Source organism: Artemia sp. Qi Xiang Cuo, chromosome 14, assembly GCF_049724085.1.
Source record: "Artemia sp. Qi Xiang Cuo chromosome 14, ASM4972408v1, whole genome shotgun sequence".
Lineage (NCBI taxonomy): Eukaryota > Metazoa > Arthropoda > Branchiopoda > Anostraca > Artemiidae > Artemia > Artemia sp. Qi Xiang Cuo.
The window spans coordinates 61,458,529-61,472,443 of NC_142807.1; the positions used below are offsets into that span (position 1 = coordinate 61,458,529).

General features: G+C 38.3%; 1 protein-coding gene across 1 annotated transcript in view; it reads right to left on the reverse strand.

The window, feature by feature from the left end:
• Nucleotides 1-9,086: 9,086 nt before the first annotated feature.
• The window catches only part of LOC148944720 (beta-1,3-glucan-binding protein-like), a 71,288-nt gene continuing 66,459 nt past the window's right edge, over nucleotides 9,087-13,915 (reverse strand). The window contains exon 8 of the mRNA XM_089099697.1: nucleotides 9,087-9,232. Coding sequence (XP_088955823.1) covers nucleotides 9,131-9,232 — 102 coding nt within the window. The 3' untranslated portion in view covers nucleotides 9,087-9,130. The remainder of the gene's footprint in view (nucleotides 9,233-13,915) is intronic.

The following is a 13,915-nucleotide window of genomic DNA, read 5'->3' on the forward strand; positions in this document are numbered from 1 at the left end:
TTAACTTAGTTTTATGTCTTTGGCACCGTAATTTTTAATGACTCCTTTTAAATGTACCGAAAAATCACTTGACTAATTAAAAACTTCAATTTAAGCAATCTAATTAGTTTTCAGTAAAGCGCACGTGGTGGATATAGGAAAAGTGACACCAAATTTATTTGCTGCAAATTTTGTTGCATTAAAGCTTTAAATTACTGTTCATTGCTGTTTCTGCTCGGATAAGGTTTCTTTCAATTCTAGCAGGAGCGATCACATCAAGCCAGTGCTTGTAGAATATCGGGAGAGGCCTCACTCCAAGGATTTGAAAAGCTCAGTTTTTGCTTTTCATAGGCAGCACGCTAGGGCTGCCTAAGTAAAGAACGATGTGGGCACAATGTGTTTTTTTTTTTTTTTTTTTCTCCATACCATGGCACTTCGTATCGAAGGAGTTGTCGTAGAAACTTCAAAAAGGGCTCATTCGATTGTAAATTGGAGTGGCTAGTGCCCTTTTTAATAATCGAAAGTGATTGAAGGGCAACGAACCCCGCCCAGGCCCAACATTCCCCAAAACACATCCAAACAAAATTTTGAGATAGCCATTTGTTCAGCGTATTTGATTTCCAGATAGAAAATATCTTTTTTGAGGAGGACACTCCCCCACAACCCACGGGGCAAGGGTTTTAAGTTATGCCTTGGGGGCATATAAGGTTTTTATAGAAGGCGCTGTCGTAGAAACTTTGAAAAGGGCTCATTCGATTGGAAACTCAAAGGGCTAGTGCCCTTTCTAATAGTCAAAAGTGATGGGAGGGCAACTAGCCCCCTCCCACACCCATCATTCCCCCAAACACATCCCATCAAAATTTTGAGTTATCTCATTTGTTCAGCGTAGTTGATTTCCAAATAGAATATATGTTTATGAGGAGGGCACTCCCCCAAAACCCTTAGGACAAGAGTTGTAAGTTACGCTCAGAGGGCATATATAGTTTTTTATAGAAGATGTTGTCGTAGAAACTTCAAAAAAGACTCATTTGATTGGAAATTCGAAGGGCTAGCGCCCTTTTTAATAGTCGAAAGTTATTGGAAACAGGCTCTGAAACTTCGAAACAGGCTCTGAAACTTCAAAACAGGCTCATTCGATTGGAAATTCAAAGGGCTAGTACCCTTTTTAATAGTCGAAAGTGATTGGAGGGCAGCTAGCCCCCCCCCCTCCCACGCCCATCATTCCCCCCAATACGCATAATCAAAATTTTGAGATAGCCATTTTGTTCAGCGTAGTTGATTTCCAGATAGAAAATATATTTTTGAGGAAGACACTCCCCCACAACCCTCAGGGCAAGGGTTTTAAGTTATGCCCAGGGGGCATATAAGGTTTTTATAGAAAGCATTGTCGTAGAAAGTTCAAAAAAAGCTCATTCGATTGGAAGTTCAACGGGCTAGTTCTCTTTTTAATAGTTGAAAGTGAGTGGAGGGCAATTAGCCCCCCCCCCACGCCCATCATTCCCCCAAACAAATCCAATCAAAATTTTGAGATAGACATTTTGTTCAGCGTAGTTGATTTTCACATAGAAAATTTATTTTTAAGGAGGACACTCCTCCACAACCCTCAGGACAAGGGTTTTAAGTTATGCCCTGGGGGCATATAAGGTTTTTATATAAGGCGTTGTCGTAGAAACTCCGAAACAGGCTCATTCGATTGGAAATTAAAGGGCTAGTACCCTTTTCAATAGTCGAAAGTGATTGGAGGGCACCTAGTCCCCCCCACGCCCCGCATTCCCCCAAATACATCCCAACCAAATTTTGAGATAGCCAATTTGTTCAGCGTAGTTAATTTCCAGATAGACAATATATTTTTTAGGAGGACACTCCCCCCCCCAACCCTCAGGGTAAGGGTTTTAAGTTCTGCCCTGGGGCCCTATAAGGTTTTTATAGAAGGTGTTGTCGTAGAAACTTCAAAACAGGCTCATTCGATTGGAAATTCAAAGGGCTAGTTCTATTCTTAATAGTCGAAAGTGATTGGAGGGGAACTAGCCCCTCCCCAACGTCCATTATTCTCCCAAACCCATCCAATTAAAATTTTGAGACAGCCATTTTGTTCAGCGTAGTTGATTTCCAGATAGAAAATACGTTTTTGAGGAGGACACTCCCCAAGAACCCCCAGGACAAGGGTTTTAAGTTATATCCTAGGGTATATAAGGTATTTATAGAAGGCGTTGTCATAGAAACTTCAAAAGAGGCTCATTTGATTGGAAATTCAAAGAGCCAGTGCCCTTTTAAATGGTTGAAAGTGATTGGAGGACAACTAGCCCCCCCCACGTCCATCATTCACCCAAACACATCCAATCAAAATTTTAAGATAGCCATTTTGTTCAGCGTGGTTGATTTCCAGATAGTAAATATGTTTTTAAGGAGGACACTCCCCAACAACCCCCAGGGCAAGGGTTCTAAGTTATATCCTAGGGTATATAAGGTTTCTATAGAAGGCGTTGTCATAGAAACTTCAAAAGAGGCTCATATGATTGGAAATTCAAAGAGCCAGTGCCCTTTTAAATGGTTGAAAGTGATTGGAGGGCAACTATCCCCCCCCCCCACGTCCATCATTCACCCAAACTCATCCAATCAAAATTTTAAGATAGCCATTTTGTCCAGCGTGGTTGATTTCCAGATAGTAAATATGTTTTTGAGGAGGACACTCCCCCACAACCCTCAGGACAAGGGTTTTAAGTTATGCCCAGGGGGCATAAAATGTTTTTATAGAAGGCGTTGTCGTAGAAACTTCAAATAAAGCTCATTCGATTGGAAATTCAACGGGCTAGTGCCCTTTTAATAGTCGAAAGTGATTGGAAGGCAACTAGCCCCCCCCCCCCAGCCCACCGTTCCCCCAAACACATCCAATAACAATTTTGAGATTGCAATTTTGTTCAACGTAGTTAATTTTCAGATAGAAAATATGTTTTTGAGGATGATACTCCCCCACAGCCCTCAAGGCAAGGGTATCTATTTATACCCTAGGGACATATAAGGTTTTTATAGAAGGTGTTGTCGTAGAAACTTCAAAACAGGCTCATTCGATTGGAAATTCAAATGGCTAGTACCCTTTTCAATATTCGAAAGTGATTGGAGGGCAACAAGTCCCCCCCACGCCCATCATTCCCCCAAATACATCCAATCAAAATGTTGTGATAGCCATTTTGTTCAGCGTAGTTAATTTCCAGATAGAAAATATGTTTTTTTAGGAGGATACTCCCCCCCAACCCTCAGGGTAAGGGTTTTAAGTTATGCCCTGGGGCCATATAAGGTTTTTATAGAAGGCGTTGTCGTAGAAACTTCAAAACAGGCTCATTCGATTGGAAATTCAAAGTGCTAGTTCTATTCTTAATAGTCGAAAGTGATTGGAGGGGAACTAGCCCCTCCCCCACGTCCATCATTCTCCCAAACACATCCAATTAAAATTTTGAGATAGCCATTTTGTTCAGCGTAGTTGATTTCCAGATAGAAAATACATTTTTGAGGAGGACACTCCCCAACAACCCCCAGGGCAAGGGTTTTAAGTTATATCCTAGGGTATATAAGGTTTTTATAGAAGGCGTTGTCATAGAAACTTCAAAAGAGGCTCATTTGATTGGAAATTCAAAGAGCCAGTGCCCTTTTAAATGGTTTAAATTGTTCGAAGGGAAACAACCCCCCCCCCCCCCCCCCCCACGTCCTTCATTCACCCAAACACATCCAATCAAAATTTTAAGATAGCCATTTTGTTCAGCGTGGTTGATTTCCAGATAGTAAATATATTTTTGAGGAGGAAACTCTCCAACAACCCCCAGGGCAAGGGTTTTAAGTTATATCCTAGGGTATATAAGGTTTTTATAGAAGGTGTTGTCATAAAAACTTCAAAAGAGGCTCATTTGATTGGAAATTCAAAGAGCCAGTGCCCTTTTAAATGATTGAAAGTGATTGGAGGGCAACTAGCCCCCCCCCAACGTCCATCATTCACCCAAACACATCCAATCAAAATTTTAAGATAGCCATTTTGTTCAGCGTGGTTGATTTCCAGATAGTAAATATGTTTTTGAGGAGGACACTCCCCCACAACCCTCAGGGCAAGAGTTTCAAGTTATGCCCAGGGGGCATAAAATGTTTTTATAGAAGTCGTTGTCTTAGAAACTTCAAATAAAGCTCATTCGATTGGAAATTCAACGGGCTAGTGCCCTTTTAATAGTCGAAAGTGATTGGAGGGCAACTAGCCCCCCCACGCCCACCGTTCCCCAAGACACATCCAATAAAAATTTTGAGATTGCCATTTTATTCAGCGTAGTTGATTTCCTGATAGAAAATATGTTTTTGAGGAGGATAATCCTCCACAGCCCTCAGGGCAAGGGTTTTAAGTTATGTCCTGGGGGCATATAAGGTTTTTGTAGAAGGCGTTGTCGTAGAAACTTCAAAACAGGCTCATTTGATTGGAAATTAAAAGGGCTAGTACTTTTTTCAATATTCGAAAGGGATTGGAGGGCAACTAGTCCCCATCACGCCCATCATTCCCCCAAAAACATCCAATCAAAATTTTGAGATAGCCATTTTGTTCAGCGTAGTTAATTTCCAGCTAGAAAATGTGTTTTTTAGGAGGACACTCCCCCACAACCCTCAGGGCAAGGGTTTTAAGTTATGCCCTGGGGCCATATAAGGTTTTTATAGAAGACGTTGTCGTAGAAACTTCAAAACAGGCTCATTCGATTGGAAATTCAAAGGGATAGTTCTATTCTTAATAGTCGAAAGTGATTAGAGGGGTACTAACCCCACCCCCACGTCCATCATTTCCCCAAACACATCCAATTAAAATTTTGAGACAGCCATTTTGTTCAGCGTAGTTGATTTCTAGATAGAAAATACTTTTTTGAGGAGGACACTCCCCAAGAACCCCCAGGGCAAGGGTTTTAAGTTATATCCTAGGGTATATAAGGTTTTTATAGAAGGCGTTGTCATAGAAACTTCAAAAGGGGCTAATTTGATTGGAGATTCGAAGGGCTAGTGCCCTTTTAATTAGTTGAAAGTGATTGGAGGGCAACTAGCCCCCCCCCACGTCCAACATTCACCCAAACACATCCAGTCAAAATTTTGAGATAGCCATTTTGTTCAGCGTAGTTGATTTCCAGATGAAAATATGTTTTTGAGGAGGACACTCCCCCACAACCCTCAGGGCAAGGGTTTTAAGTTATATCCCGGGGTATATAAGGTTTTTATAGAAGGCGTTGTCATAGAAACTTCAAAAGAGGCTCATTTGATTGGAAATTCAAAGAGCCAGTGCCCTTTTAAATGGTTGAAAGTGATTGGAGGGCAACTAGCCCCCCCCCCAACGTCCAGCATTCACCCAAACACAACCAATCAAAATTTTAAGATAGCCATTTTGTTCAGCGTGGTTGATTTCCAGATAGTAAATATGTTTTTGAGGAGGACACTCCCCCACAACCCTCAGGGCAAGGGTTTTAAGTTATGCCCAGGGGGCAAAAAATGTTTTTATAGAAGGTGTTGTCGTAGAAACTTCAAAAAAAGCTCATTCGATTGGAAATTCAACGGGCTAGTGCTCTTTTAATAGTCGAAAGTGATTGGAGGGCAACTAGTCCCCCCACGCCCACCGTTCCCCCAGACACATCCAATAAAAATTTTGAGATTGCCATTTTGTTCAGCGTAGTTAATTTACAGATAGAAAATATGTTTTTGAGGAGGATACTCCGCCACAGCCCTCAGGGCAAGGGTTTCAAGTTATGCCCTGGGGGCATATAAGGTTTTTATAGAAGACGTTGTCGTAGAAACTTCAAAACAGGCTCATTCGATTGGAAATTCAGAGGGCTAGTACACTTTTCAATATTCGAAAGTGATTGGAGGGCAACTAGTCCCCCCCCCACGCCCATCATTCCCCCAAAAACATCCAATCAAAATTTTGAAATAGCCATTTTGTTCAGCGTAGTTAATTTCCAGATAGAAAATGTGTTTTTTAGGAGGACACTCCCCCCCAACCCTCAGGGCAAGGGTTTTAAGTTCTGCCCTGGGGCCATATAAGGTTTTTATATAAGAAGTTGTCGTAGAAACTTCAAAACAGGCTCATTGGATTAGAAATTCACAGGTATATTTCCAGTTTTCATAGTCAACAGTTATTGGAGGGGAACTAGCCCCTCCACCACGCCCATCATTCTCCCAAACACATCCATTTAAAATTTTAGGACAGCAATTTTGTTAAGTGTAGTTGATTTCCAGATTGATAATATATTTTTGAGGAGGACACTCCCCAACAACCCCCAGGGCAAGGGTTTTAAGTTATATCCTCGGGTATATAAGGTTTTATAGAAGGCATTGTCATAGAAACTTCACAAGTGGCTCATTTGATTGGGAATTCAAAGGGCTAGTGCCATTTTTAATAGTTGAAAGTGTTTTGAGGGAAACTAGCCCCCCCCCCCACGTCCTACATTCACCCACACACCTCCAATCAAAATTTTGAGATAACCATTTTGTTCAGCATGGTTGATTTCCAGATAGAAAATATATTTTTGAGGAGGACACTCCCCCACAACCCCCAGGGCAAGGGTTTTAAGTTATATCCCAGGGTATATAAGGTTTTTATAGAAGGCGTTGTCATAGAAACTTCAAAAGAGGCTCATTTGATTGGAAATTCAAAGAGCCAGTGCCCTTTTAAATAGTTGAAAGTGATTGGAGGGCAACTAGCCCCCCCCCCCACGTCCATCATTCACCCAAACACATCCAATCAAAATTTTAAGATAACCATTTTGTTCAGCGTGGTTGATTTCCAGATAGTAAATATATTTTTGAGGAGGACACTCCCCCACAACCCTCAGGGCAAGGGTTTTAAGTTATGCCCAGGGGGCATAAAATGTTTTTATAGAAGGCGTTGTCGTAGAAACTTCAAAAAAAGCTCATTCGATTGGAAATTCAACGGGCTAGTGCCCTTTTAATAGTAAAAAGTAATTGGAGGGCAACTAGCCCCCCCCCTCACGCCCACCGTTGCCCCAGACACATCCAATAAAAATTTTGAGATTGCTATTTTGTTCAGCGTAGTTGATTTACATATAGAAAATATGCTTTTGAGGAGGATACTCCCCCACAGCCCTCAGGGCAAGGGTTTTAAGTTATGCCCTGGGGGCATATAATGTTTTTATAGAAGACCTTGTCGTTTGAAATTCAAGGGGCTAGTGCCCTTTTTAATAGTCGAAAGTGATAAGTACTATTTTTTGTTGTTGTTGTTGTTTATACCAGGGCACTTCGTATCGAAGGAGTTGTCGTGGGAACTTCGAAAGGGGCTCATTCGGTTGAAAATAGAAAGGGCTGATGCCCTTTTTAATAGTCGAAAGTGAATCAAGGGCAACTAATTCCCCTTCCACTCCCACCCTCCCATTTGTCCATTATGTTTAAAAACTAAATGTTGCCTCAAGATTAAATCAAAATGCACTACATCAATGCTAATTCCCAATAAGGCATCTCAGCAGTATCCCAAGAACGACTGAGGGTATTATGTTCAAACATTTGAGGCTACTTCTGCTCTTAAAATTTAACCAGATCAAAATATTGTAAGTTTATCAAAGCTATCAAAGAACGTAAACAGATTTTTTTTTTGCGAATGGCTCCAGCATACAAATAGCAGGCCAAACTATAAAGTATTAAAAAACGAAAAGATTTAAAGTGTTATTTTCTTTTTCCCTGAAAAGACTATGTCAGTATAAAATGAACAGAAATTAATTAAAAAAACTTTTTCAAAGAAATGTAAAGAGCTTCATTAAACAAAAAATGAGCAAAAAAAAATTAAATAATCTACCAAGCTCGAAACTACCACAAATCAGCATCGATAATTTGCACTTTACTGAAAAAAATATATATGTTTTTACTTTTATAACTTTAATTAATCAAATAATTTTAACATTTTGATTACTAAATATCAGTATATGTATATTAAACTGACAATGCACATTTATTTGTATTTTTTCAGTAAAGTGCATATTTTGTTCAGGCCTTGGGAAGGCATAGGGGTTTGGCGCCCAACTTATGTTAATTTCTGCTCATTTTGAATTTGACTCGGTTATTTATTTTAATTTCTGTTCGTTTTGGGTTACATTTATTTATCGATGCTGATTTGTGGTATTTTCGAGCTTGGTAGATTATTTTATTTTATTTTTGCTCATTTTTTGTTTAATGGAGCTCTTTACTTTTCTTTGAAAAACTTATTTTGTGGAAAAAGTTTTTTTTAATTAATAGTAGTATAAGAGCTATAGGCTCTCATTAAATGCTGGTTCCAATTTTGCCGCCTTGGAATCTAAAATTGGATAATACAGCCAACAAATTCTGGCACCCTAAAATATTTAATAAAATCACATACATGGCATACATGTATAATGCACAGAGTTATTCTATTTAGTTTCAATAAGTTACTGGCTTTAGTGTTGGGGAGAAGGAGGGGCAGCGATTACTATTGAAAATTTTGTGCCTTTACCCTGATTAGACTAGCCCTGAATACTTCATATTTCAAGTGATTTTGAAAGTTTGATGACTTCCAACTACTGCTTCTAGGGAAAGGGAGATGGGTACTGCGATTCATAAAGAGAATTGTCTGTATTTTTTTATATCTATATTTCTACTTCATTTTTATATCATACCAGTTTAATCAAGCCATGATCCTCTCGGTGGGTAAATATGAAAAATTGTGTTTTACGTGGCCAAAGATCCGGGGGATGATTTCACCTTCAAAAAATTCAAAAAAAGTGCAAATTATCTAGAAAATGTAAGAATTGATTAAAAATTTTTAATATTTAGATTTTGGTGAATGTATGGGCTAGGAGACCATCCTCTCCCTGGTATACGTACCTGCATCCACTGGTACCCTATATAAATAAAGGTATTATCATACAATCGGCTTGATTAGGTAAATATTTGTTTCCTAAGTTTATTGTAAGCAAGCTGTAAAACTGAAAAACGATACATTTTTTTTTTTTTTTAACTGGAATTATCAGCTATTTTTCCTATTCTAGATCCCATAATTTTGTTTTTAAATCTGACGAGGGTTTGAAGTAATTCTAAATTACGGGTAGTATAATCTGCAATTAATCATAAACCAGTGCCTTTAACTAAAATATATTTTTAAATGAAACAAAATACTGAATTAGAGGGCATATACTCTAACGTAGTCAACTTTCAGAGCTGCTTCCTCGCCTACCCATGTTGATTCCCAGCTGCCAAGTGCGTTCCAAAAGTCCAGAAGGGCCTGCAAACAAAAGATATCTACAAATCACTGATATACTAGTTTATGATTAATGTTCCCTCTGAAACATTCAATTTTGCACAAAGCCTACAGCTGTAGCTTGCAACTAAAGGATTAAGTCCCTACATTCTTCGATTCATTAAATAAAAAAAACAAGTTTTTTCAAATCAAAGTAAGGAGCATCATTTAAACTTAAAACGAACAGAAATTATCAACATACGTATATTAAGGGGGTTGCCCCCTCCTCAACACCTCACTCTTTACGCTAAAGTTTTTTTATACTTTTAAACAGCTTCTTATTGTTATAATTAAACGGCCAGTGTGTTTCAGTAATAATCATTAAATAATTGGTAAAAAATTCAAATTTTATCTTACAGAGCAAGGTGTTGAGGAGGGGGTAACCCACTTTATATGCGCAGGGTAATAATTTCCGTTCGTTTAAAGTTTTAATCTTGCTCCTTACTTTCAGTTTAAAAAAAACTGGTTTTTTTTATTTCATTTCTGATCGTTTTTTAAATAATGCCAGGGAATCTGGCCCCACCTCCACGGAGAAACCCCCTCCCCACGGAAATATCCTCTAGACAATTAAATCCCGGTGAAAATTTACCCCAGACAGTTGCTCTTAACCACTCTGCGCGTAAAATTGAGACAGAAAAGGAGAAAGCAAGACATGTAAAGATAATTTTGTATAAGAACTCTGGCACATTTTCCCAGTGTATAATTTCCCCTAACAAGTTCACTCCCTGGAAACTTCCCTCCCAACAGAAAATTGCCCCGTGGAAAAACCCCCAGCTGAATTCCCCCCCCCCATCCAAAACTGGATGCCTACATCCAAATAACAAAAACCCAGCGCCAACAATGGGCAAAATTTGATAACTTAAAGACCTTTCCCCGGGGGCTTTGGAGGGGGGGGGGGGTCATGTTATAACCAAAGATATAATTTTTGGGCCTTTCAACTATGATGAACTAAATGGCTATCTCAAAATTTTGATCGGACGATTTTGAGAATAAGCGGAATGGGAGGTGGCCTAGTTGTCCTCTAATTTTTTGGTCATTTAAAAAGGGCACTAGAACTTTTAATTTCCTTTCGAATGAGCTCTCTCCTGGTATTTTAGGACCACTGAGTCGATAAGATCACCCCCGGGAAAAATCACGAAACCTTTTTGTTGTCTAAATTCTCAAAGTTTCGCTATTTTCAACACATATTTTTGTTACTCAACGTTCAGGAAAGGTCTGTAACATATAAGAAAAAAAGGTTTCCAAGCACAAAGCAAACATAGCTTTTGTTTCAGCTCTCCATCAAAGCAGGTAATAAACTTTTTTCAAAAAAACAATAATCAACTACGAGGGTAGAAAATATCACAAAATGAAAACAACAAGATATGCAAAGTGATAAAAAACCATTATAGTATGTAGACAGTGAGAGTCAGCATTTAACTTTAAATTCGCCCTTAGAGGTATCTCCCTCTCTCCCTAGCACAGTTTAATGAATTATCGAATAATTATATAAATGCAAATGCGGATTACTCTTGCCCCAGATGTAACCTAGGTATTGAGGATGTGGCCCATATTCTCACCGAGTGCCAGCAACTTTCTCTATTAAGGGAAAAGTATTTTGAGGGTGTTAACTTGGTGTTCCCGGGGATCCTGAAAACGACTGTAAAAAGGTCAATCAGGCAGTTATGTAAATATGTAAATAAAGCGTTGACATCAATGAGTGAAACTTGATATTTATGTTATTTTTCTTGTGGAGTGTAATTAAGAATACTGTTCTGTATGGCCTGTTTTTGGCTTATAATAAAATTATTATTATTATTATAAACTGTGCTCCCTAGCTACAAAACAATCAGATAACCCCATGGCAGAAGTTCAAGCGCCTTTTTAACTTTTGTAATTTATCTATTGCTTAGAGATAGTATTAGTTTATTGGGAAACATTCGGAAATTTTTCATGTGGGAGTTTTCTGAAGGGAGTAGGGGTTTATGGAGCATTTTCCATGAGAAGAAAATTCTTACAAGGAGGGGGGGGGCAAGACTTACGCATAAATTACTCTTTTCCACTTTCCTTAGCACTTCTCAATTAAACTAAAAAATAACACAACTGAATTTAAATTTTCAAATTTTAAAAACAATATTTTTTGCGAGGGACACTTTATCCTACACGATGGCCTCCAGTCCAGTCTCGTCATTTTTTTCTGAGATTAATTAAAAAAGTTTTTCCAAAAACAAGTTTTTCAAAGAAAAGTAAAGAACTCCATTAAACCAAAAATGAGCAAAAATAAAATCAAATCCAAGCGTGAAACTACCACAAATCAGCATCGATAAATGAATGGAACCCAAAACGAACAGAAATTAAAATAAGTAACCGAGTCAAACTCAAAACGAGCATAAATTAACATGAGTAGGGCTCAAAACCCCTATGCCTTCCTAAGATCAGAACATAATTTGCACATAATTTGTACTGAAAAATAAATAAATGTTTTTACTTTTATAACTTTAATAAATCAAATAATATTAACATTTTGATTACTAAATACCATTATTAAACTGACAATGCAAATTCATTTGTATTTTTTCAGTAAAGTACAAATTATGTTCATGCCTTGGGAAGGCATATTTGAGCCCTACTCATGTTAATTTCTGCTCGTTTATAGTTTGACTCGGTTATATATTGTAATTTCTGTTCGTTTTGGGTTTCAATTATTTATCGATGCTGGTTTGTGGTAGTTTCACGCTTGGTAGATTATTTGATTTTATCTTTGCTCATTTTTGGTTTAATGGAGCTCTTTACTTTTCTTTGAAAAACTTATTTTGTGGAAAAAGTTTTTCTTAATTAATTTCCGTTCGTTTTATATTGACATAGTCTTTTCAGGGAAAAAGAAAATAACACTTTAAATCTATTCGTTTTTTAAGACTATATGGTTAGCCCTGCTAATTGCATGCTGGAGATAAATTTTCAGCAATTTTTAGTAACGTGCACCCTTTTAAAAATCTGGATACAAATAGTAGTGTTTAATTTAGTTTCATACCTCCTCTAGTTGACCTGAAATGGAAAACATGATACCATTCGAAAAAAAAAATTTGTTTACTTTCTTTCATAGCTTGGATACACTTTCGCTATTTTGATTTGGTTAAATTTTAAGAGCAGAAGTAACCCCGAAAGTTTGAACACAATACCCTCAGTCGTTCTTGGGATACTGCTGAAATGCCTTATGGGGAATTAGCATTATCATAGTGCATTTTAATTTAATCTTAGGGCAACATTTAATTTTTAGACATAATGGGCAAATGGGAGGTTGGGCGTGGGAGGGGGACTAGTTTCCCTACAATCACTTTCGACTATTAAAAATAAAATTAGCGCTTTCTATTTTCAATCGAATGAGCCCTTTTCGAAGTTCCTAAGATAACTCCTTCGAAACGAAGTGCCCCGGTCTAAACAAAAAAAAAAAAAAAAATAATAATAATACATCGTATCCACATCGATCTTTACTATAATAATCTCAAGCCTTTCCATCACTTTCGACTATTAAAAAGGGTACTATTCCTTTCAATTTCCAATCCAATGAGCCCTTTTTGAGTTTCTACGACAACACTTTCTATAAACATATAGAATGCCCCCAGGGCATAAATTACAACCCGTGCCCTGATGGCTGTGAGGGGGTTGTCATCCTCAAAAACCTAAATTCCAGAACTTTCAACTACGGTAAACAAAATGGCTATGTCAAAATTTTGATTGGATGTGTTTTTGGAAATGGTGGGCGTGAGAGGGGCGTTAGCTGCTCTCCAGTCAATTTCAACTATTAAAACGGCACTAGCCCTTTCAATTTCCAATCGAATGAGCCCTTTTGAATTTTCTACGACAACACTTTCAATTAGAACCTTATATGCCCCCGGGAATAACTTACAAGCCTTGCCCTGAGGGCTGTGAGGGGATTGTCATCCTCGAAGACATAATTTCCAGATTTTTTAACTACGTCAAGCAAAATGGCTATCTCGAAATTTTGATTGGATGTGCTTGTAAAAATGGTGGGCGTGAGAGGGGCGTTAGTTGCTCTCAAGTCAATTTCAACTATTAAAACGGCACTAGCCCTTTTAATTTCCAATCGAATGAACCCTTTTGAAGTTTCTACGACAACGCTTTCAATAAAAACCTTATATACCCCCCAGGGAATAACTTACAACCCTTGCCCTGAGGGCTGTGGGGGGAGTATCATCCTCAAAAACATAATTTCCGGACTTTTTAACAACGTCGAACAAAATGGCTATCTCAAAATTTTGATTGGATGTGTTTGGGGAAATGGTGGGTGTGAGAGGGGTGTTAGTTATCCTCCAATCACTTTCGACAATTAAAAAGCGCACAAGCCCTTCTAGTTTCCAATCGAATGAGCCCTTTTTGAAATTTCTACAACATCACTGTATATAATAATCTTATTTGCCCCCAGGGCATAACTTACAGTCCTTGGCGCGAGGGCTCTGAGGGGGGTTATCATCCTTAAAGACCTAATTTCTAAAACTTTTAACTACGCTGAATAAACTGGCTATCTAAAAATTTTGATTGGATGTGTTTCGGAAAAATGGGCGTGAGAGGGGGGTTGGCTGCCCTCAAATCACTTTCGACTATTAAAAATGGCACTAGCCCTTTTAATTTCCAATCGAATGAGCCCTTTTTCAAGTTTCTACGACCGAG